The sequence below is a fragment of the Suricata suricatta genome, chromosome 3, assembly GCF_006229205.1.
Source record: "Suricata suricatta isolate VVHF042 chromosome 3, meerkat_22Aug2017_6uvM2_HiC, whole genome shotgun sequence".
Classification (NCBI taxonomy): Eukaryota; Metazoa; Chordata; class Mammalia; order Carnivora; family Herpestidae; genus Suricata; species Suricata suricatta.
In genome coordinates, this window is record NC_043702.1 from 114537737 (window position 1) to 114561089 (window position 23353).

The window sequence follows — 23353 nt, forward strand, 5'->3', positions numbered from 1 at the left end:
TAAGCATGAGCAGCCCAGCCAGACCTACAGCCTGGCCCTGATGCATCCTGAGCTCTGAACACACTCGCTGATTGACTCCGCTAGTGGAAAAATCTATGGAGTCGTTGCTGACAGTCCTATCTCAACCCTGGAGGCTGTCAGCAGGTGCTCCTGGCTCACACGGGAACTAGGGGTTACCGTTTCCCTGCCTTCGAGTGTCCCAGAGAAAATGTGAGATGCCCCAGAGCACTGCATGGGACATACTGATACTAACACATTACTGACTTGCCCTTCACCTGCTGTTCAGATTTAACAGGGGAGCCTGTATTTTTTATTTGCTAACTGTGGCCGCCTTACTCCTTTATTTGAGGAACAGAGGGTTTTCAGGGCTTGCCCCTGGGTCACATAGCCTGTGGCAGATCCACGCTCAGAACTGTGGACTTTGGGCTACTGTTTCCTCCTTCCTCTGTATCCACAACCTCTCAAGGGAAGTCTGCTCGCAACAGATTTACATTTGATAAGCAGACAGACCAAATTGGCGGAAAGATCTGAGCTTGTGCTGCAGACGCTGGAAGAAAAGTCTAATCCTGTAAAAGGTTACGGAGGCTGCCCAGTGGAGCAGGATGCTAGTCCCTTTGCCTAAAATGTCAGTGCTCCCTCCCTGAGACGTAGCCATAGGGAAGACCTCCCCTTGGTGGCGCAGGAACAGCAATCGCTTATGTCCACGTGTCAGAACATTGATAGGATGGCTCATACAGAAATTGTGTTTTCTGCACCCCAACCCTGATGACAGACTACCCCCTCGATATGGGATGGGTCATAAGGGATGGCGTGTTGCCCAAGGTCACCCGGCTGGTTGGGTGAGATTCTGACCCACACGCAAGCCCATGGACCTGACAAGGGACAGTTTCATCTCACACACCAGCTCCAGCTTCCTGGAACCAGGCCTGAGGATTCTAAGTTCCTGTCTGAGCCTCGGTGGTGGATTCCAAACTCTGCTGTGCAAAAGGGAAAGGGTGGTGGCAGCGTGTGGCTTCTACCCTGCTTAGCCTTCCCTTTTCCCATGCACTCATCTTTTGTAAAAGGGTCAGGAGAGAGGCACCTGGGGGGCTCAGCCGGTTAAGAGTCTGACTTCGGCTCAGGTCATGATCTCATGGTTTGTGGGTTCAAGCCCTGTGTTCAGGTCTGTGCTGACAGCTCAGAGCCTGGAGCTTTCTTCGGATTCTGGGTCTCCATCTCTCTCTGCCCCTCCTCTACTTACATTCTGTCTCTTTCTCAATAATAATAAATAAACATTAAAGATATTTCGGAAAGGGTCAGGAGAAGCAGGATGCAGATGCCTAGAAAGTGTCTGGGAGGCAGCCTCCTGCCAGGACTGAGTGCAGGCTCGCCTCCCTGGCCCCCTGGACAGAAGGAAGCTGGCAGGGAAAGCCCACCACCCCGGGAAGAGGAGCCTAGACCATCAGGCCACCCCAAGAGCAGAACCTGTATGCACGGGGCCTGGACAAAGGAGACCAAACCCAAGGCAAGTGTGGAGCTGGAGGCTGGGCAGCAGCCCAGGGAAATGCCTCACACATGCTGGTCTTCACCTAATAGGCATAAACGTCCCCTGCCTGCCACCACACGCCACCCATGTGCCAGGTGACAAGGGAGAAATACGTGAACAGACATGTTCTTTGGGAGGAAAATATAGGGAGATGGATGTGAATTGTGGCAGGATGGGCCCCAGCCCTCCCCCATTGATGGGAGCCTGCAGGGCCTCTCCCATGCAGAGCAGGGGTGACATGAGGGCCCGAGTCCTCAGTTCTGTCTCCTTTTGTTTGTTTTATTTCCTCCCACGGCTCTGTCTCACACAGATCATTCTGTTCTGCCTTCTGACCTCTCCCCCAACTGCCAGCCCATCATGTAGAGGGCACCAGAAGAATCTGACTCAGAACCCCTAGAGATAATATGTATTCAAAACATACCTTTCGGCGTACCTTAATGTGGATAAAGTTTCCTCATAGCAGATGTCAGCAGGACTTATGGCCACTATCTGTAAAAGAACATCTCGTTCAGATGTGGTCATTGTAGATGGGTTCATTGTGGGTGCGCGGAGATTCACAGCCCAGCCTGTCATTCCCGGCACCTTCCGAGCTTCGCAACTCAGCACAGCCCCGCATCGACGGCAGATGCTCACCCCAGCACCTGCCACATACACACGCGACCTCTGCAGCTCATTGACACTGCAGATTCATGAACCAAACACCACAGTGTCACCACACACACACACACACACACACACACACACACACACACTGAGGCTTGGAGAAAAACCAGTGTTTGAAGTCTCCCAGATAATAAGCCCTCAAGCCAGGCCTCTCCCGCCCCTGTCCTCTCAGCAGCGGGTCCCCACAGGGTTGACCCGGGGATTCAAGTGACAGTTGAACATTGGCCTTGCAAAGTCTCTTTTCTATCTGCTTCCTGAGAGGACCAGTGACCCCCCTCAACCTCCCCCTCATTTTTTTAGGTGAAAGTGCGGTAGTGCCCGGGCGGGTCCTTAGCCCGAAGACCTGGAAAGGCTCCTCACTCGCAGGCATGCACCTGCTCAGACCTGTTACACTTGACTTTGTAGTCTACATTTAGAGCATCTGATGGGCCTTCTTGTATTCCAGGTCCCCGGGGAAGAAGGGGAGCTGGGCAGGGGCATCCCATGAGGCCAACAGGCACTGACGGACAACCAGAAAACTTTAAAATGAAATATTTTTAAATGTAGGTGAGATGACATAGTCCAGAATAAAGATGTGTTTTGTTGTAAGCTTGGGAGAGAGTGTACAGAATGGGCCCGGTGGTGAGTGGTTTTCTTCTCTCCGGGACAGCAGACTGGAGGCAGAATGTGGCTAAATTTGTTCCCTCCCACACCTGGAGCTGAAGAGCAGAGAGTCCCGATTCTAACACATTCCACATTGTACCCTCTTGGCAAATACTCAATAGTGAGAGTCTCTAGTGTTTGCTGAGAGGACACGATTCAGCTACCCTCCAGACTCGACAGCTGCCTGGTGTCCTGCACGGTCACAATGGTTTCCAGTCTTGCCGTGAAATGACCACCTATTTAGAATAGTACGACATTATTGGTGTTATTTTAAAATTCAGTTTTAGTTTTTTCCTGATAATAATAGTGGTGTATGTTCCTTATGAAGAACCTGAAAACTACAGGAACGAATAAACAAAAAGTTAAAATTAGCAGTATTTGAACACCGTAGAGGGAAGAGTCCCAGGAGTCATGAGATACGTGAGCATGTGCAACGTGAATGCAAAACACAGTGTCATGGTATGCTGAGCAGAACGTTCGTAAGAACGCTGAATGTGACAACAATACAGCAGCTAAATCAGGCTATCGTGTTGTAAGAAAGTCACTTTACCAAAGTAGTTCTGCTGTTCCCGCCCAGAGCTGGCTGGAGAAGTTTGGTCAGGACAGAATCTCTGTAGGGAACGTGCAAGACTTTCTTCCCCGTGGCTGCATCAGCCAGAGCACTGGGTGAAAAAGAAACATCAGATTTTAAATACACACACACACACACACACACACACACACACACACATATGTATGTGTCAAGAAGAGATGTGCCTCCCTGGGGACAAGTCAGAAATACCCCTCATATCCACTCTTTGACCCCATAAACCTGAGACATGACTCTAATGGTGCCCAGTAGTAGAGACGTCTGCCATATGAAGATGCCAAAGCAAGACCACTAACCACATGGGCCACTGGCTCCCTCTCTGAGATCAACCCTGGACAGACCATGACAGACTGAGGGCAGCCCAGAACTGAGGCTCTAACACACTAAACCCTGTGAGGAAAGCCCAAAGAACCTGCAGGCTATTGTAGATCTGTGTATAAAGAAGAGAGTCCCATAAACTTAGGACCCCATATTGACAACCCCCAACTCCAGGGTCTGCAAAGACAGCAACATTGTCATTGATGAGAGCATGGAGGGAAAGGGAGGCAAGCCTATCTATAAGAAATTATGATCACAAGGAGTAAAAAGAAATTTATACAGGTATTCTAGCTGATTTGGAAACAAACAAAATGATCTTCTAGAAAGAAAGAAATACAGTAATTGAAATTAAAAATACACGAGACAGGGGCTCCTGGGTGGCTCAGTCAGTTAAGAGTTCAACTCTTGATTTCAGCTCAGGTCATGATCTTGCTGTTTTTGGGATTGAGCTCTGTGTCAGGCTCTGTGCTGACAGCATGAAGCCTGCTTGGGATTCTCTCTCTCCTTCCTCCTCCCCTTTTCTCCCTCTCTCTTCCCCCCCCCCCCGGCTTGCTTGCTCCCTCCTCTCTCAAATTAAACAAATAAAATTTTTTTTGGACACTGCTATAACTGAAATTAGTGAACTAGATATTTTTAAAGAGATTAACCAGATTTCAGCCTGGAGACACAGAGATGGGAAACAATCCAGTAAGGTTATAAGACATGGAGAACAGAGTGAGAATTAAGTAATCTAATTGAAGTTCCAGAAGAGGAAACAAAGGGGCACAGGTGGTATGTGAGAAGTAATGGCTGAGAATTTTCCAGTACTCATGAAAATCACTAATCGACAGAGCTATGGAGTCCAGGGAATTCCAAGCAGAATAAATAAAAATAAATTCACACTCAAATGTAACATAATGGAATTGGAGGACATCAAAACAGAAGACCTTAAAAGTGGCCAGGAACAAAGACAGATTGACTTGAAGGAAATAGCAATTAGACCACCAGCAGAAACAGGAGACTGTATCTTTCATGAGCTGAAAGAAAATACTGCACATCTGGAATTCTATTCCCCAGCACAATTATATTCCAAGAATGAGGTGAAATAAAGACATTTCAACCAAACAAAAACAGAATTTGCCATCAGCACATGCTCACTGAAGGAAATTCTACAGAATATACTTCCACCAGGAGGAAACTGATCTTAGAAGCTCTGAGCAAATAATTGGGGCGCCTGTGTGGCTCCATTGGCTAAGTGTCCAACTCTTGATTTTGGCTCAGGTCACAATCTTACACTTGGTGAGATTGAGCCCTGAGTTGGGTGCTGCACTCACGGCATGGAGCCTACTTAGGGTTTTCTCTCTCTCTCCCTCTCTCTCTGCTCCTCCCTTGCTCCCTTGATCTCTCAAAATAAATAAACATTTATAAAAAAAAAAAGTAAGGGGAGGGGCCAAGATGGCAGAACAGCATGGAAGCTTTTTGCTTTTCTAGTCCCTGAAATGCAGCTAGATCAGCACCAAACCTCTTGCACACCTAGAAAATTGATCTGAGCATTAATACAAAAACTTCACAACTTGAACTCAGCAGATACACAGTATGGAGAGGTGAACTGGATGAGAAAGAGACCACAGAGGGTAAAGAGCTGTTTTTGCTTGCAGAGAGAGGATGGAGACAGTGGGGAGAGTACAGGAAAAATACTCTTCCCAAAAGCAGCTGGAGAAAAAGCAAAAGAGCAGAAACACCCATAAGGGATTTAACAAGAAGGGGAGAAAGAAAAAAGATCATGCCATGTATATTTTCAGACCACAAAGCTATAAAACTTGTTATCAACCAAAAGAAAAAAATTTGGAAAGACAAATATTTGAAGACTAAAGAACATTCTACTATGAATGAATGAGCTAATCAAGAAATTAAAGATGAAATTAAAAAGTAGGTGGAAGCCAATGAAAATGATAACACAACAGCCCAAAACCCCTGGGATGCAGCAAAGGTGGTCATAAGAGGGAATTATATCACAATCCAAAGCTTCCTATAGAAGGAAGAAAAGTCTCAAATGCACAACCTAGCCTTACTCTTTAAAGAGCTAGAAAAAGAACAGCAAATAAAACCCCAAACCAGGAGAAGACAGGAAATAATAAAGATTAGAGCAAAATCAATCCTATAGAAATTTAAAAAAAACAGTAGAACAAATCAATAAAACTAGGAGGTAGTTCTTTGAAAGAATTAACAAAATTGATAACCCCCTAGACAGTTTGATCAAAAAGAAAAAGGACCCAAATAAAATCAAGAATGAAAGAGGAGAGCACAACCAACATTGCATAAATACAAACAATAATAAGAGAATATTATGAACAATTATATGCCAATAAATTGGGCAATCTGGAAGAAATGGACAAATTCCTAGAAAGACATAAACTACCAAAACTGAAACAAGGAGAAATAGAAAATTTGAACAGATAAATAACCAGTAAAGAAATCAAATTAGCAATTAAAAACAAAACAAAACACCTCCCTAGAAACAAGAGTCCAAGGCTGGATGGCTGTAGAGGGGAATTCTACCAAACATTTAAAGAAGAGTTAACACCTATTCTTTTGAAGCTGTTCCAAAAAAAAAAAAAAAAAAAGAAAGAAAGAAAAAGAAATCAAAGGAAATCTCCAAACTCATTCTATGAAGCCAGCATTACCTGGATTCCAAAACCAGTCAAAGATCCCACTAAAAAGGAGAACTACAGACCCATTTCCCTAATGAACATGGATGCAAAAATCCTCAACAAGATGCGAACCGACCAGATCCAACAATACATTAAAAGAATTATGCACCGCTACCAAGTAGGATTTATACTGGGGTGCAGGGCTGGTTCAATGTCTGCAAAACAATCAATAAAATAAAGGACAAAAACCACACGATTCTCTCAATAGATGTGGATAAAGCATTTGACAAAATACAGCAGCTTTCTTGATAAAATCCCTCAAGAAAATAGGGATAGACGGATCACACCTCAAGATCATAAACAGCCATATGTAAAAGACCCACAGCTAATATCATCCTCAGTGTGGAAAAACTGAGAGCTTTCCCCCTAAGGTCTGGAACATGTCAGAGATTTCCACTCTTGCCACTGCTACTCAACATGGTATTGGAATTTCTAGCCTCAGCAATCAGACAACACAAAGAAGTAAAAGGGACCTGAATGGGCAAGAAGGAAGTCAAACTTTCACTCTGTGCAGATGACATGACACTCTGTATGGAAAACCCAAAAGATTCCACCAAAAAACTCTTACAGCTGATCCATGAATTCAGCGTAGTCTCAGGATATAAAATCAATGCACATTAATCAGTTGTATTTCTATATACCAATAATGAAGCAACAAATACATCAAGGAAGTGATGTCATTACAATTGCACCAAAAACTATAAAATACCTAGAAATAAACCTAACCAAAGAGGTGAAAAATCTATACTTTGAAAACTATAGAAAGCTTATGAAAGAAACTGAAGAAGTACAAAAAACTAGAAAAATACTCCATGCTCCTGGATTAGAAGAACAAGTATTGTTAAAATGTTGGTACTACCTGGGGGCCTGGGGGGCTCAGTCGGTGGAGTGTCTGACTTCAGCTCAGGTCATGATCTCACAGCTCATGGGTTTGAGCTCCACCTGGCTCTCTGCTGACAGCTCAGAGCCTGGAGCCTGCTTTAGATATTCTTTTTCTTTTTCCCTCTTCCTCTCTCTCTTCTCAAAAATAAACATTAATAAAATGTTAAAAAATAAAAAAACCCAAAATAAGTGTCAATACTACCCAAAGAAACCTACATATTCAATGCAATCCCTATCAAAATAACATGAGCATGCTTCACAGAGAAACAACAAACAATCCTAAAATTTGTATGGAACCAAAAAAGACCCTGAATAGCCAAAGCAATCCTGAAAAAGAAAAACAAAGCTGGAGGCACCACAATCCTAGACTTCAAGCTATATTACAAAGGTGTAATCATCAAGACAGTCTGGTACTGGCACAAAAACAGACACTTAGATCAACGGAACAGATCAGAGAATCCAGAAATATGCCAGACCATCCTGTTCTTCTTAACATGGTCTGCTCCCAGGAGAAACTCCTCAACCAGAGCTTAACCTGCTCGAGTTTATCAGAGCCTAATGGACTTGAGAGAAGGAAAGCATCCAAATCCAGCCTGCTCTAGTCATCCTGCCCAAACTAATGGGGAGATCAAAGCTGACAGGGTTTGGGGCGCTTGGGTGGCTCAGTCATCTGAGTGTCTGACTTCAGCTCAGGTCATGATCTCACAGTCTGTGGGTTCAGGCCCTGCGTCGGGCTCTGTGCTGACAGCTCAGAGCCTGAAGCCTGCTTAGAGTCTGTGTCTCCCTCTCTCTCTGCCCCTCCTCAGCTTGCTCGTGTGTGCTGTCTCTCTCTCTCTCTCTCTCTCTCTCTCAAAAATAAAGACATAAATTTTTTAATTAAATAAAATTAATTAAAAATTGAATTCAGAGACAATATATCAGTAGCATTAATGAATAAAGAGGATTTGGAGAGGGGGAAAAAAGAAGAATTAAAAAAATGAATGCTCTCAAACAGAAATAATCACATCAGCAATTACATGCGGAGGATGGAGATCCTTGTATTCTTCAGGAAGAGGATAAAGCATTCATTATTATTCAACTAAAAATCGAACAGGCTTTTTAAATGGCAAATAATGGTTAAGCATATACTGGATTTGGGTCAATGGCAGAGACTTCATAGAAGATCCACTGGAGAGAGGAGGGACTATTCAACAGTGTAACTGGAAAAATTGGTAATCTATAAGGAAAAAATAATGAAAAGGATGCCTACCTTACATTACTCACAGAAGTCGAGTCCAGATGGATAGGAAATTAAGTGAAATGTAGGGAGATGGCTTTCAGACTCTACTTTTCTTAAACAAGACCCAAGAAATGCAAAACAAAAACCATCACCATGATTTCTGCTCATTAATAGACACCTTACAGTGAAAAGACAAACCATGTGCTGGGAGAAGGTACTTAGATACCTGAGAAAAGAGTAATAAAAAATATGTGAAGAATTGCATATGAATCAATAACAAAATAGCAACTGAATAGACGAATGGGAAAAAACAGGTATTTTGAGAGGAGACATATTGCCTGTAAATGTATCAAATGATGCTCAAATTTGCTAAAAACCAGGAATATTGATTATGATTTAATTCATAAATATCAAGAAATGTGACAATACCAAGCCTTAAAAAAGACATGGATCAATGAGATAATTTATCCATTGCTGCGGGGAGTGTAAATTGACCCAACCACTTTGGAAAATAAGAATACCCTCAAAACTTAGGTATTGCACACACGTTATATAAAATCCAACAATTTCTGTCCTTTGTCTATACTCAAAAGAAACTTTAATACATTGATACCCTCTGATTTGTATAAGAGTGTTCATAATAGCACTGTTTGTTACAGCAAAAAACCAAAACCTGGGAACAACCAAAATGCCAATCAACAATAGAACCAATGACAACACTGTGGCATGTTCCCACCAAGGAATATTACATCATAAGGAAAAAGAAGTAACAACTTCTATCTGCAACAAGGAATCTCATAGACACAGTGTTTACTGACATTGTAAATTAACTATAGCTACAGATAACATGGACATACATTGTTAATAATGTTGAATCTAAAAGCCAATCCCAACAATTCTACTCTAGGGTGTGTACTTGAGAGGAATGAGAAATTTTTTTCCCAAAGCGCACATATAGGAATATTCATCGCAATACTAATCATAATATAAATGAAATGTCCATCAATAGGAGAATGTGATTGTGGCATATTTCTGTAATGGAATACTACATCGCAATGAAAAAGAACTGATTGCTACATGAGAAACGTGGCTTAAGCTCTTAGACAAGATCCTTAGTGAATGAATCGAAGTGCAAAAAACAATGACCTCTTATAAATGGTACATTATATGAAAACCAATATAGTTAGGCAAATCCAATTTGTAGTAGCAAAGGTCAATTTCTCTTGGCGGGAGTAAAAGCTAGGAGGGAAGTACAAGAGAGATTTCTGGGTTTTGGAAATGTTCTGTATCTTGAGCTGGGTGGTAATTACACAGATACATATAAGAATTCATTGAGCTGAACATTAAGTTATGTGCACTTTTTATAATTTATACTTTAATCACTTAAAGAACAGGATCTAGAAGACAATATAATATTTTACCCTTTTTAGACATTTCAAAAGTGAATGCCACTAACTAGTAATAATAATATTCACATGTGATAAAACAAAGGATGAAAGAGAGGGAGGGAAGGACAGAGAGAGAAGGGATAAACAAAATTCAAGATGGCGGTTACCTCCAAGGGGAGCACAGCAGAGAAATACCAGCTACTTCCTGGGTTGAGTGGTGGCTTTATTAGTGTTTTTAATTTTAGTAAAAAGCAATTCATTTAAAATAAAATAAACAGGAGGACCGGGTATGAACCACTGATGACAGTGGGCCATGAACCAAGGGTTATGATTAATCTAATTTTTGATATCTGGGGTCATTATTATGACAGACATAAATAACCCATGCACAAATTTACCTGATAACATTTCCTAAGTTGGTTAAACTTAAGTTAACTTGTGAGCCTTCCCTCAGTCTGTCTCCTTCAGATCCTGAAGACTTCTGCCTTTCGCTTCCTGCTAAATCCACCAAGTTAATCGTGGATTGCTTGGTGAGGCCTCTGTCCAGGAAAACCTGTGGGAAAGCACCCCGAGGGGTCACAGGCTGCAGATAAAGTCAGTCCAGTTCACACATTATATTAAAAAATTTTTTTTAATGTTTATTTATTATTAAGACAGAAACAGAGCATGAGTAGGGGAGAGGCAGAGAGAAAGGGAGGCACAGAATCCGAAGCAGCCCCAGGCTCCCAGCTGCCAGCACAGAGCCCGATGCGGGGCTCGAATCCATGAACCGTCAGATCATGACCTGAGCTGAAGTTGGATGCTTAGCCAACTGAGCCACCCAGGCGCCCCAGTCCAGCCCACACTTTAAAACATTTTTTTCTACTTGTGCTTCACACTCAAACATATAATAAAATTTAAAACACATAATATTGTAATTAATGTTATGGATTATATGTTATAAATAAAACATTATAAATTTAAAACAATAAAATTTAAAACCTAATACATATAATAAATTAATATATATTATAAATAAAACATACATTTAAAACATATAAAAATTTAAAACATATAATAAAAACAAAAAAGCCATCCTTTTTACAATGGCTTTTTACAATAATAAAACACCAGGCCCAAATATCTCTGTTGCTCCTGCTGAGTTTTGCAAATCTGTTTCCAGTGATCTATTAGACACCAATTACTGCTCTCGAGTATTTTGGTGATCAAGCATTTTAAGTAGAAGATACTAGGAAATCTGTAAAGTGAGTAAGTGTTCAGGATGGTGTGGTCACACACCGAGGGAAGAGAACCCAGATTTCAGAATATGGCAGATCACCTTGCCGGTTACATGAGTGTAAGAATGGCTTTTCAGAATTTCGACTGTCTGCGTTAGAGGGCAGGGATAGTAGCATATTCGGTGTTAGGAGGGTAACAGATAAGAAGCGAAATAATGGTTCTAACAGTGCCTGGCACACGTAACGAGTGCTAATATTATTACTGACACCAATAAGCAGAGTGTGATGCTCAGTCTCTACAAGTATTTTTTTTTTCCAGTGGATTCCTTCCCTTGCCTCTAAAATATCGAGTTAAGGGGCTCCTGGGTGGTTCAATCAGTTAAGCGTCTGCTTCGGCTCAGGTCAGATCTCGCAGATCGTGAGTTTGAGCCCGACATCGGGCTCTGTGCTTTCCACGCACATCCCACTTCAGGTCCTTTGTCCCTCTCTCTTTCTACACTCCCCTCACTCATGCTCTCCCTCTCTCAAAGAAAAAAAACTACTAAAAAATACTAAGCTATCAAGTTAAAAGAAATAGCACAGATCATATACAAAGTTTATGAATGCTATTACCATTGTAAAATATCTGAATAGTACTTAAAAGTCTACAAAGTTCTGTATTTGTTTATTTTTTTTAAATATTGATTTTGGTGGGAGCACAGCAGGGGAGGGGCAGGAAGAGGGGGGAAAAGCGGATCCAAAGCAGGCTCTGCACTGACAGGCTGACAGCACAGAGCCTGACGTGGGGCTCAAACCCATGAACCATGGGATCATGACCTGAGCCCAAACCAGACACTCACCCAACTGAGCCACCCAGGTGCCCCTTTATTTTTTACTTTTAATTGAAGTATAGCTGAAGTATGTAGCGATTTGACAATTACATATGTTACAAAACGCTCCCCACAAGAAGTGTAGTCTCCCTCCATCACCACACAATGTTGTTACGATATTATTGACTATTCCCTATGCTCCACTTTTCATTCCTGTGACTTATTTTACAAGTTTGTACCTCTTAATTTCCTTCACCTGTTTCACCCAACCTTCCAAATCCTCCCCGCTGGTGACTACTAGTTTTCTGTATTTATTGCATCTGTTTCTATTTGTATGTTGGTTCATTTGTCTTATTTTTTAATATTACACATATAATTGAAATCATATGGCGTTTTTCTTGCTCTGACTTATTTCACTTAGCATAATGCCCACTATGTCCATCAACTTGTCCTGAAAGGCAAGATGTCATTCTTTTTATAGCCAGTAATATTCTATTGAGTATATATATCACATGGTATTGATCGACACTTAGGTTGTTTCCATATCTTGGCTATTGTAAATAATTCTGCAATAAATGTAAAGGTATATATATCTTTTGAACCAGTGTTTTCATTTTCTTTGGGTAAGTACCCAGTAGTGGAATTACTGGATCATATGGTATTTATATTTTTAATTTTTGGAAGAAACTCCACACTGTTTTCCACAGTGGCCACACCAACTTCCTTCCTTCCAGCTGTGTACAAGGGCTCCCCTTTCTCCACATCTTCACCAACACTCATTATTCCTGTGGTTTCAATTCTACCCATCCTGACAGGTGTGAGGTGGCATTTCATTGTGGTTTTGATGATTAGTAATGTTGAGCATCTTTTCATGTGTTTGTATGCCTCCCTTGGGAAATGTCTGTTCAGGCCCTCTGCCCAATTTTTAAATCGGATTATTTGGGGCTTGTTTCTTGGTTTTTGATATTGAGTTGTATGAATTCTTTATGTGTTTGGACACTAACCCCTATTGAATACATCATTTGCAAAACTCTTCTCCCATTCAGTGTTGCCTTTTTATTTTGTTGATGGTTTCCTTTGCTCTGCGAAACTTTTTTATTTTGATGCCGTCCCAGCTCTTTATTTTTGCTTCTGTTGTCCTTGTCTGAAGAGACAGAGACAGAAAAATATTACAACTGTTATCTGAGCCCTTACCGCCTATGTTTTCTTTCTTTTTTTTTTAAATAGACCTTTTAAACCATTTTTTAAATTGTTTGTTTATTTATGAGAGAGAGGGAGAGACACAGAATGTGAGTGGGGGAGGGACAGAGAGAGAGAGGGAGACACAGAATCTGAAGCAGGCTCCAGGCTCTGAGCCTTCCACCCAGAGCCTGACACGGGGCTCAAACCCACAAACCGAGAGATCTACCTGAGCTAAAGTTGGATGCTCAACTGACTGAGCCCCCCAGGCACCCCCTTTTTTGATTTAATGAATTCAGTTATCACCTTTAGGTCTTTAATCCATTTTGAGTTTAGTTGTGTATGTTGTTAGCGGTCCAGTTTCATTGTTTTGCATGTAGCTTACCAGTTTTCCCAGTATCACTTATTGAAGAAACTGTCTTTTCTCCCATTGCATATTCTTTCCTCTTTTGTTGTAGATTAATTGACCATAAAAGCGTATGTTTATTTCTGGGCTCTCTATTCTGTTCCATTGATCTATGTGTCTGCTTTCATGACAGTATCATACTGTTAATTACTATAGCTTTGTAGTTGAGTTTGAAATCTGGGATTGTAATTCCTCCAGATTTATTCCTCTTTCTCAAGATTGCTTTGTCTATTTGGGCTCTTTTATGGTTCCATACAAATTTTAGGATTATTTGTTGTAGTTCTATAAAAAAAAAAACACAGAGTACTGATATTTTGATGGGGATTTCATGGGATCTGTAGCATGCTTTGGGTATGCTACAATATTTGTTCTTCCAACCATTGAGCATGGAATATCTTTCCATTTATTTGTGTACTTTTTGGGGTACCTGGTGGCTCAGTCAGTTAAGCATCCAACTTCAACTCAGGTCATGATATTGCGATCATGTGTCAGCACAGAGACGCTTTGGAATCTCTGTCCCCCTCGCTCTCTGCCCCTCCCTTGCTCACGCACATGCATTCTTATTCCCTCCCTCCCCCCCACCTCTCTCAAAAATAAACATTAAAAAATTATTCATGTCTTCTCCAATTTTTTTAGGAGTTGTCTTACAGTTTTTGGAGGACGTTTCTTTTTATCTCCTTGGTTAAATTTATTCCTGGGTATTTTATTCTTTCTGCTAGAATTATAAATAGCATTGTCTTCATAATTTCTCTTTCAACTAGTTTGTTATTAATGTATACAAAATGGGAGCACCTGGGTGGCTCAGTCAGTTAAGCCTCCGACTTCAGCTCAGGTCATGATCTCACATTCGTGGGTTCTAGCCTCACGTCAGACTCTGTGCTGACAGCTCAGAGACTGGAGCCTGCTTCCGATTCTGTGTCTCCCTCTCTCCCTGCCCCTCCCCGCTCATGCTCTGTCTCTCTCTGTCTCAAAAATAAATAAAACATTAAAAAAATTTTTAATAAATTAAAAAAAAAGAAAATGAATCTATAGATTCATGTATACTAATTTTGTATCCTGAAACTTTACTGAATTCATTTATTAGGTCTAGTAGTTTTTTAGTAGACTTCAGGGTATTCTGTGTATAGTGTCGTGTCGCCTGCAAATAGTGAAAACTTTTACTGCTTCCTTACTTATTTGGATATCTTTTATTCTTTTCATATCTGATCATCTGATTGCTGTGGCTGGGACCTCCACATATTGAATAAAAGTGTGCACCACATCCTTGTCTTGTTCCTCATCTTGGAGGAAAAGACTTTTAATTTTTCACCATTGAGTATGATGCTAGCTGTGCATTTTTCACACATGGACTTTATTATGTACGTTATGTTCCCCTTAAATCCAGTTTGTTGAGAATTTTCATCATGAACACATGTTAAGTTTTGTCACGTGCTTTTTTCTGCATCTATTAAGATAATCATATGATTTTTGTCCTTCATTTGTTAATTTGGTCCATTACATTGATTTGCAAATCTTGAACTACCCTTGCATCCTGAAATCAATCCTACTTGATTGTGGGGAATGATACTTTTAATGTACTGTTGAATTTGGTTTGTAGAAGATTTTTGCTTCTATATTCATCAGGGACATTAATCTGTAATACTTTTTTATTTGCATCAAGTGAATGCTGGCCTCCTAGTGTGAAAAATTTGGAAGATTTCTTTCTTCTCCTATTTTTTGGAATAGTTTGAAAAGAATAGGTATTTATGCTTCTTTAAATGTTTGGTAGAATTCATTTGAAGCCATGTGGTCCTGCCCTTTTGTCTGCTGGGAATTCTTTGATTACCAATTCAGTGTTGTTGCTAGTTATTGGTCTGTTCATATTTTCTATTTCTTCCTGATTTAGACTTGGAATTGTAATTTTTAGGAATTTATCTGTTTCTTCTATCTGTTTGTCCAATTCATTGGTGTATAATCATTTGTAATAATCTCTCTGGTTTTTTTTTTTTTTTTTTTTAGAGAGAGAGTGTGTGCAAGTGGGGGACGGGCAGAGGGAGAGAGAGAATATCGAGCTGGCTCTGGTCCCACGCATAGCCTGACATGGGGCTCCATCTCACGAACCCGAGATCATGAACTGAGACGAAATCAAGAGTTGGACACATAAAGGGCGCCTGGGTGGCTCAGTCCGTTAAGCGTCCGACTTTGGTTCAGGTCATGATCTCACAGTCCATGGGTTAAACCTCCACGTTGGGCTCTGTGCTGACAGCCCAGAACCTGGAGCCTGCTTCAGATTCTATGTCTCCCTCTCTCTCTGCCCCTCCCCCTGTCATGCTCTGTCTTTCTCTCTAAAAATGAATGAGCATTTTAAAAAAGAGTGGGACATCTCTCTTACAATCCTTCGCATTTTGGTGATATCTGTTGGAGTTCTCTTTCATTTCTTCTTTTGTTTTTTAATATTTATTGATTTTGGGGAGGGTGCAAGTGGGGGCGGGGCAGAAAGAGGGGAATAGAAGATCTGAAGTGGGCTCTGTGCTGACCACAGGGAGCCTGATGTGGGGCTCGAACTCCTTAACCATGAGATCATGACCTGAACCAAAGTCAGGCACTCAACCAGCTGAGCTACTCAGGTGCCCCTGATCTTTAATATTTCCTCCCTTCTACTACTTTTGGCTTTTGTTCTTTTTCTGTTAGGAGTAAGGTTAGGTTGTTTATTTGAAATTTTTCTAGTTTCTTGCTGTAAGCCTGTGTCACTATAACTGCTTTTGCTGCATCCCAAAGATTTTGAACCTAGTGTCTACATTTTGATTTGTTTCCATGTATTTTTTAATTTTCTCTCTAATGTTCACTGTTTTGACCCATTGGTGGTTTAGCATCCACATGTTTGTGTTTTCTCCAGTTTTATTTCTGTAATTGATTTCTAGTTTCATACCCTTGTGGCCTGAAAAGATCCTTGATATGATTTCAAATTCCTTAAGTTTACCGAGGTGTGTATTATGGCCTGACATGAAATCAACCCTGAAGAATGTTCCTAGTACACACATAAGGAATTTGTATTCTGCTGGGGCCCATGGGTGGCTCGTTGGTTGAGCGTCCAGCTTTGGATCAGGTCATGATCTCAGCGGTTAGTGGGTTCAAGCCCCATGTCAGGCTCTGTGCTGACAGATAGCTCAGAGCCTGGAGCCTGCTTCAGATTCTGGGTCTCCCTCTCTCTCTCTGACACCCCCTGCTCAAGCTCTCTCTCTCTCAACAATAAATAAAACATTTAAAAAAATAAAAAAAAAGTATTTGTATTCTGCTGTTCTTGGATGGGATGTTCTGTATGCATGTGTGAGACCCATCTGACCTCATGTGTCATTCAAAGCCACTGCCTCCTTGTTGATTTCTGTCTGGATGATCTGTCCACTGACATTAGTGGGGTGTTAAAGTCCCCTCCTCTTATTGTATTACCATCAACTTCTCCCTTTGTGTCTATTAATATTGGTTTTATATACTTAGGTGCTTCTATGTTGGGTGCAGAGAGATTTATGTCCTCTTGTTGGATTGATCCCTTTGTCATTAAGTAATGCTCTTCTGTATCTCTTGTTACAGACTTTGTTTTAAAGTCAATTTTGTCTACCCTAGTGTACCTTTTTTGCTTCTAGATGTATGAAATATCTTTTTACTTTCAGTCTGTATGTGTCTTTAGGTCTGAAGTGAATCCCTGTAGGCAGCATATAGATGGGTCTTGTTTGTTTTTTCCATTTAGTCACTTTATGTTCTTTTGATTGGAGCATTTAGTCCATTTACATTTATTTTTGTCCAAGTTTTTGTTTAAATTCTAGCTAGGTAGGGCCGCTTGGGTGGCTCAGTCAGTTGAGTGTCGGACTCTCGGTTTCGGCTCAGGTCGTGATCTCACAGTTAGTGAGTTTGAGCCCCACGTCACGCTGCACGCTGACAGCACAGAGCCTCCTTGGGTTTCTCTCTCTCCCTCTCATTCTGTCCCTCCTCTGTTCATGTGCTCTCACTCTGTCTCAAAATAAATAAACAAAAAAGTAAATTCTGGTTAGTTAACATACAGTACAATATTGGTTTCAGGAATAAACTCAGTAATTCATCAGTCACGTGTAATACCCAGTGCTCATTGCAAGTGCCTCCTTAATACCCATCACCCTTTTAGCCCATCCCCCACCACATCCCTTCAACAACCTCCAGTTTGTTCTTTATCGTTGAGTCTCTTATGGTTTGCTTCCCTTATTCCCCACCCCCACACCGCATGTTCATCTGTTTTGTTTGTTAAATTCCACATATGAGTGAAATCATATGGTATTTGTCTTTGACTGACTTATTTTGCTTATCATTGTACAGTCTAGCTCCACCCACACTGTTGCAAATGGGAAGATTTCATTGTTTTTGATGGCTGAGTAATATTCCATTGTGTATAAATACCACATCTTCTTTATCCATTTGTCAGTCAGTGGACATTCATGTTCTTTCCATAGTTTGCCTATTGTTGATAATGCTGCTTTGAACATCAGAGGGCATGTATCCCTTTGAATCTGTATTTTATTTTATTTTTATTTTTATTTAAAAAAATTTTTTTTTATGTCTTTTATTTATTTTTGACAGAGAGAGACAGCGCGAGCAAGGGAGGGTCAGAGAGAGAGGGAGACACAGAATCCGAAGCAGGCTCCAGGCTCTGAGCTAGCTGTTAGCACAGAGCCCGATGCGGGGCTCGAACCCACGAACTGTGAGATCATGACTTGAGCTGAAGCCAGCCGCTTAACCGACTGAGCCACCCAGGCGCCCCTGAATCTGTATTTTAATATCCTTTGGATAAATACTTAGTAATGTGATTGCTGAATCATAGGGTGGTTCTATCTTTAACTTTTTGAGGAACCTCCACACTATTTTCCAGAGCAGCTGCGCCAGTTTGCATTCCTACCAACAGTACAAGAGGGCTCCCCTTTCTCTACAGCCTCGTCAACATCTGTTGTTTCAGGTATTGTTAATATTAGCCATTCTGACTGGTGTGAGGTGATATCTCATCACTGTTTTGATTTGTATTTCCCTGATGATGAGTAATGTTGAGCATCTTATGTGTCTGTTAGCCATCTGATGTCTTCTTTGGAAAAATGTCTATTCCTATTTTCTGCCCACTTCTTAGCCAGATTATTTGTTTTTTGGGCATTGAGTTTGAGGAGTTCTTTATAGATTTTGAATACTAACCCTTTATCAGATACATTATTTGCAAATGTCTTCTCCCATTCCATAGGCTGCCTTTTAGACAGGCTCCAGGCTCTGAGCTGTCAGCACAGAGCTTGATGCGGGGCTCAAACCCATGAACTGAAAGATCATGACCTGAGCCATAGCCGGACGCTCAACCGACTGAGCCACCAGGCACTACCCTTCCTGTACTTTGAATATATCATGCCACTTCCTTCTGGCCTGCCAAGTTTCTACTGAAAACTCAGCTGATAGCCTTATGGAGTATCTCTTGTATGTAATTATTTGCATTTTTCTCACTGTTCTTTAGATTCTCCCTTTATTTTTAATTTTTGGCATTTTAGTTTTTACATGTTTTAGTGTGACCCTCCTGGGATTCATCTTGGTTAGGGCTCTCTGTGCTTCCTGGACCCAGATGTCTGTTTTCTTCCCCAGGTTAGGGAAGTTTTCGGCTATTATTTCTTCAGATAAGTTTTCTGCCCCTTTCTCTCTCTCTTCTCTGTCTGAAACCCCTCTAATCCAAATGTTAGTACAGGCTATGCTCATTTTAAAAATTCTTTAAAAAAATCGTTTTAATGTTTATTTGTTTTTGAGACAGAGATGGAGCATGAGTGGGGGAGAGGTGGAGAGAGAGGGAGACACAGAATCCGAAGCAGGCTCCAGGCTCAGAGCTGTCAGCACAGAACCTGATGTGGGGCTTGAACCCACCAACTGCAAGATCATGACCTGAGCCGAAGTTGGATGCTCAACCGACTGAGCCACCCAGGCGCCCCCAAAATTCTTTTTTTAAAAAATTGCTATTTGGCTGGGTGCTTTCCACCATGCTGTCTTTCAGATTGCTGATCCATTGTTCCACATCCTCCAATTTGCTGTTGATTCCCTCTGGTGTACCTTTCATTTCAGTTATATTCATCAGCTGTGATTAGTTCTTTTTTGTTTTTGTTTTCTTTTTTCTTTCTTTTTTTTTTAGCAGAGTAGGAAATTCCTTTCTTGTTTATTGATTTATTTTTGAGAGAGAGAGAGCAAGTGAGTCAGGGAGTGGCAGACAGAGAAAGAGAACCCCAAGCATTGACAGTACAGAACTCGACACTGGGCATGAATGCAGGAGCCATGAGATCACAACCTGAGCTAAAATAGAGAGTAAGACTGTTAACCCAGTGAGGCATCCAGCCACTGCGTTCTGTCTCTCTGGCTGACATTCTCAATGAGCTCATCCACTCTCCAGTCTGTGTAGCACCTGATCACTTCAAACTCTTTATCAGGAAGATTGCTTTATCTCCATTTTGCTTAGTTCTTTTACTGAGGTTTCAGCTTGTTCTTTTGTCAGGAATGTATTTTCCTGTCTTCTCATTTTGTCTGAGTCTTCATCTGTTTCTGTGTATTAGGCAGGCCAGCTATGTCTCCTGGTGATGACAGTCGTGGCGTTATGTGGAGGTGTCCTGTGGGGCCCTGCAGCACCATCCCCCCTGGTCAGCAGAACCGGGAACTCCAGGGAGGTCAGTTGTGTGAGCTGCGTGCTCCCTCCTGTGTGACCGGCCGTGACTGTTGTTGCCTGGCCCCTGGCACAGCTTGCTGTGAAGCCTGACTGTAGCTGCCACAGGTGTACTGGTGGTCAAGGCTGGCTCCCCTCCCCTTGGGTAGGAGTCTTTTTGGAGGGGCGCCTCTGGGGGATGGGTGGGTGGAACACTGGGTCAGGGCCATCAGTATTAAGGTTGGAGAGCATCACAACTGGCTCCCACAAGGACTGACCAGCTATACTGAAGGAGGTCAAGAAAAATAGCACCTTCCAGCACTCATGGTCCTTAAGAAAGCTCCTACAGATCTCAGATCCTCTGACACATGTCCTAAAATCACTGCTTCTGTGCTAAGTCTCACAGTGCATGGTATAGTGTGCTAACCCTTTACGGGTGGACTCTTGGATTCTTTGATTGGTATATTTTTAAGTTTCTTTATTTTGAGAGAGAGAGAGCAAGTGGGGGGGGTGGTCAGAGAGAGAATCCCAAGCAAACTCCACACTGTCAGTGCAGAGCCCAATGCCTGGCCCAATCCCATGAATGGCGAGATCCTGACCTGAGCTGAAATCAAGTCAGGTGCTCAATTGATTGAGACACTCAGGCACCACTAACTCTTGGGTTCTTATAGTGCTTTACCTCTCCCAGAGTTACATCCACTGATTTTCAAAGCCAGATGTTATAAGGCTTATCTTTCTGGTGCAGATCTCCAGGGCGGGGGGGCCTGTGGTAAAGCTCGATACCCTCGCTCATCAGGGAAAATGTTGGTGCCTATGATGTCCTTCTTGCTTGAGGATCATTGTGTCTGGGCACCTACACCTAGGTCTCTGCCCCTCCTACCCTTCTCCCTGTGGGTATCTCTTTATGTCTTTAGCTGTGGAAGAGCTGTTCTCTAGTCTTCAGGTCATTTCCAGAGTGAGTTGGGTTCTGTGTAGTCACTGCCTCTGTGTGTCAGTAGGAGAAGGACTTAGATCCCTCTCTGCCATCTTCCCAGTCTTCCCTCAAAGTTCTTTAAAATGCAGGTTCTTATTTAAGCTTCCCAGCATTCCTACAAAATAGCATTTTACAGAATAGGAAATGGAGACTAAGGGCAAGAAAGTTATTTCCTAAAGTTTCAAAGCTGGTAAACAAAGAGTCAGATATAGGCTAGTGTTTTCCCACTATTCCTGATTAGAGCAGGGTAATCTTCATTGATTCCCATTCTATATATTACTAGGGCTGTGGCTTAGGGAACAGAGATGGTGAAATCCTTGCTAACTGCACTGATTATCCAGGCTGTGTAAATAACTATTTCTGAATCCAAGTGGTGATGATCTAAGTTCACTCTCTGATATCTACCAAGGAGCATGGAAGAAAAAAGTATGCTCAATTTTATCAAAAATTCTAGTTAGTGGAGAATTACATGGATGAGCTAGTTTCAAAGACTTTATCTTGCTCCTTCCATGCATCAGAAAGGTAGTTCAGTATCTAGTGTCTCTAGTTTCAAGGATCTGAAAGCTGGACATCATTGTACTGGGGAGACAGGGTGGAAAAGAGAAAGTGCCTCCCTTCCTCCTGTTTCTGACCCCAGAGCCCATGGATGGGAGTAGCCACCATAACCCACAGGTCAAACCTGAAAGGATTCCGTCACACTCACCAGCTCATCGTACCACTGGGAACCTCCCCACAGACCATGCCTGGTGGGAAACTGGGACGGCTGCCTTCCCCCACATCTCACCTGCTTGAACTGGATGGTGATAACCATATGAGATCGGCTGCTGCTGGCGTTCATGTTGGTCGATGCCGTGGTCCTTGTTTTCGTCCCTTGCTCCATCAGCCTTTCAATCTGCGTGTAGTTCTCACAAGGCACTGACGTCAAGCCATCCACATAAAATCCTAGCTGTTGATCTTCCCTTACTTTTAGTCCTCCGGGTTTCTTGGTTCTAGACAGCAAGTCTCGTATCTGTGGGGAAAAAGAAGAACATGAACTTCAGGAAGTCAGGGATTTCTATTTGCTCTTACACCTCTGGCTAGAATATATTAAATGAAGGAATAAATGCTAAATGTCTGTAGGTACTGGACACCCTCATAATTTAGGTAAATGAGAAATAGGGGAATGTCCAACAAGAGGGAGATCTGTTGTAATTGCTGACAAAGCATAATTTTTTTTAAACTCAGTTCTAGTATTTTCTAGTATCTAGAGCACTCCATCTAGCCTGTGAACCCCCTTCAGGTGGGACCAGTAGATCTTGGCATCGTTCCTGACATAGGAGAGGCACTCAGTGAGTGCTTTTGATTAAGTAGTGTAATCAGAATTAGGCTAACAAATAATGTTGCATTCACTGTATGTAGTGTGTTAAAAGTGTGTAAAACCACTTCTACAGCATGATAAAATATTGGAGTAGGTGTGCACAGGTGTCTGGGTTTCAACGGATGCTTCTAAAACATTTGTGCTTGAAACCCTTATTCTCTTATTAACATGAACATTCTCCCAGGAATCTTGTTAACAGTTTTATTTGATTGCAACTCCTTTGTGGATAATACAGAAATACATTATCCTAGCCCCCTTCTGAATTACCACAAATTCTCTGTTACAAAGTAATGACGTCTTATTTTACTGAAAACACTTACTGAGACATTTTACTGAAAACATTTCATTTACTGAGAAATGAAAACAAAAGTAAATAGTAGATAGTAGCATTCTAAGTACCTAAGGTCAGTAGAAGGCATGATGCACCTAGGAGAGATCGCGCTCCCCCGAATGCCACGACCCTGAACTCTACTTCCAAGGGAAACTGATTCAATCCAAATAGTAATTGCGACAGTCAAGTCTAACAAGAGAATGAGGGTGATTCTTTGGATCTTCTTATTGGAGATTTGTGAGATGTCACACCTAGATCATGGCCTTGGGTGAAAGCCCATGTTGCCTCCCACCCAAGAGAAGCCACTTCTGACAAGGCCGAGTGGGTCCTACTGTGTCCCCAGAGGGGTGGTGGGTGTCATAATGTGCAGAGACATCTGGGCTGGAAGCCTAAAGTCCTGGTTTGGTCTCCAACCTGGGAGTGCTTTGGAAAATCTCTTATTTTCCCAGTGTTCATAATAGGAGGGGGCTGATTAAATGATCTCTGAGATCTCTCCCAGCTCTGTTATTCTAT

At 41.8% G+C, this 23353-nt stretch overlaps 1 protein-coding gene across 1 annotated transcript in view; it reads right to left on the reverse strand.

Moving 5' to 3' along the window:
* Positions 1 to 23353, reverse strand: part of LOC115287065 (kinesin-like protein KIF28P) — a 78759-nt gene that overhangs the window by 29015 nt on the left and 26391 nt on the right. Inside the window, exons 5-8 of the mRNA XM_029933343.1 lie at positions 21937 to 22161; positions 10315 to 10469; positions 3381 to 3492; positions 1947 to 2014 (exon numbers count right to left, since the gene is read on the reverse strand). Coding sequence (XP_029789203.1) covers positions 1947 to 2014; positions 3381 to 3492; positions 10315 to 10469; positions 21937 to 22161 — 560 coding nt within the window. The remainder of the gene's footprint in view (positions 1 to 1946; positions 2015 to 3380; positions 3493 to 10314; positions 10470 to 21936; positions 22162 to 23353) is intronic.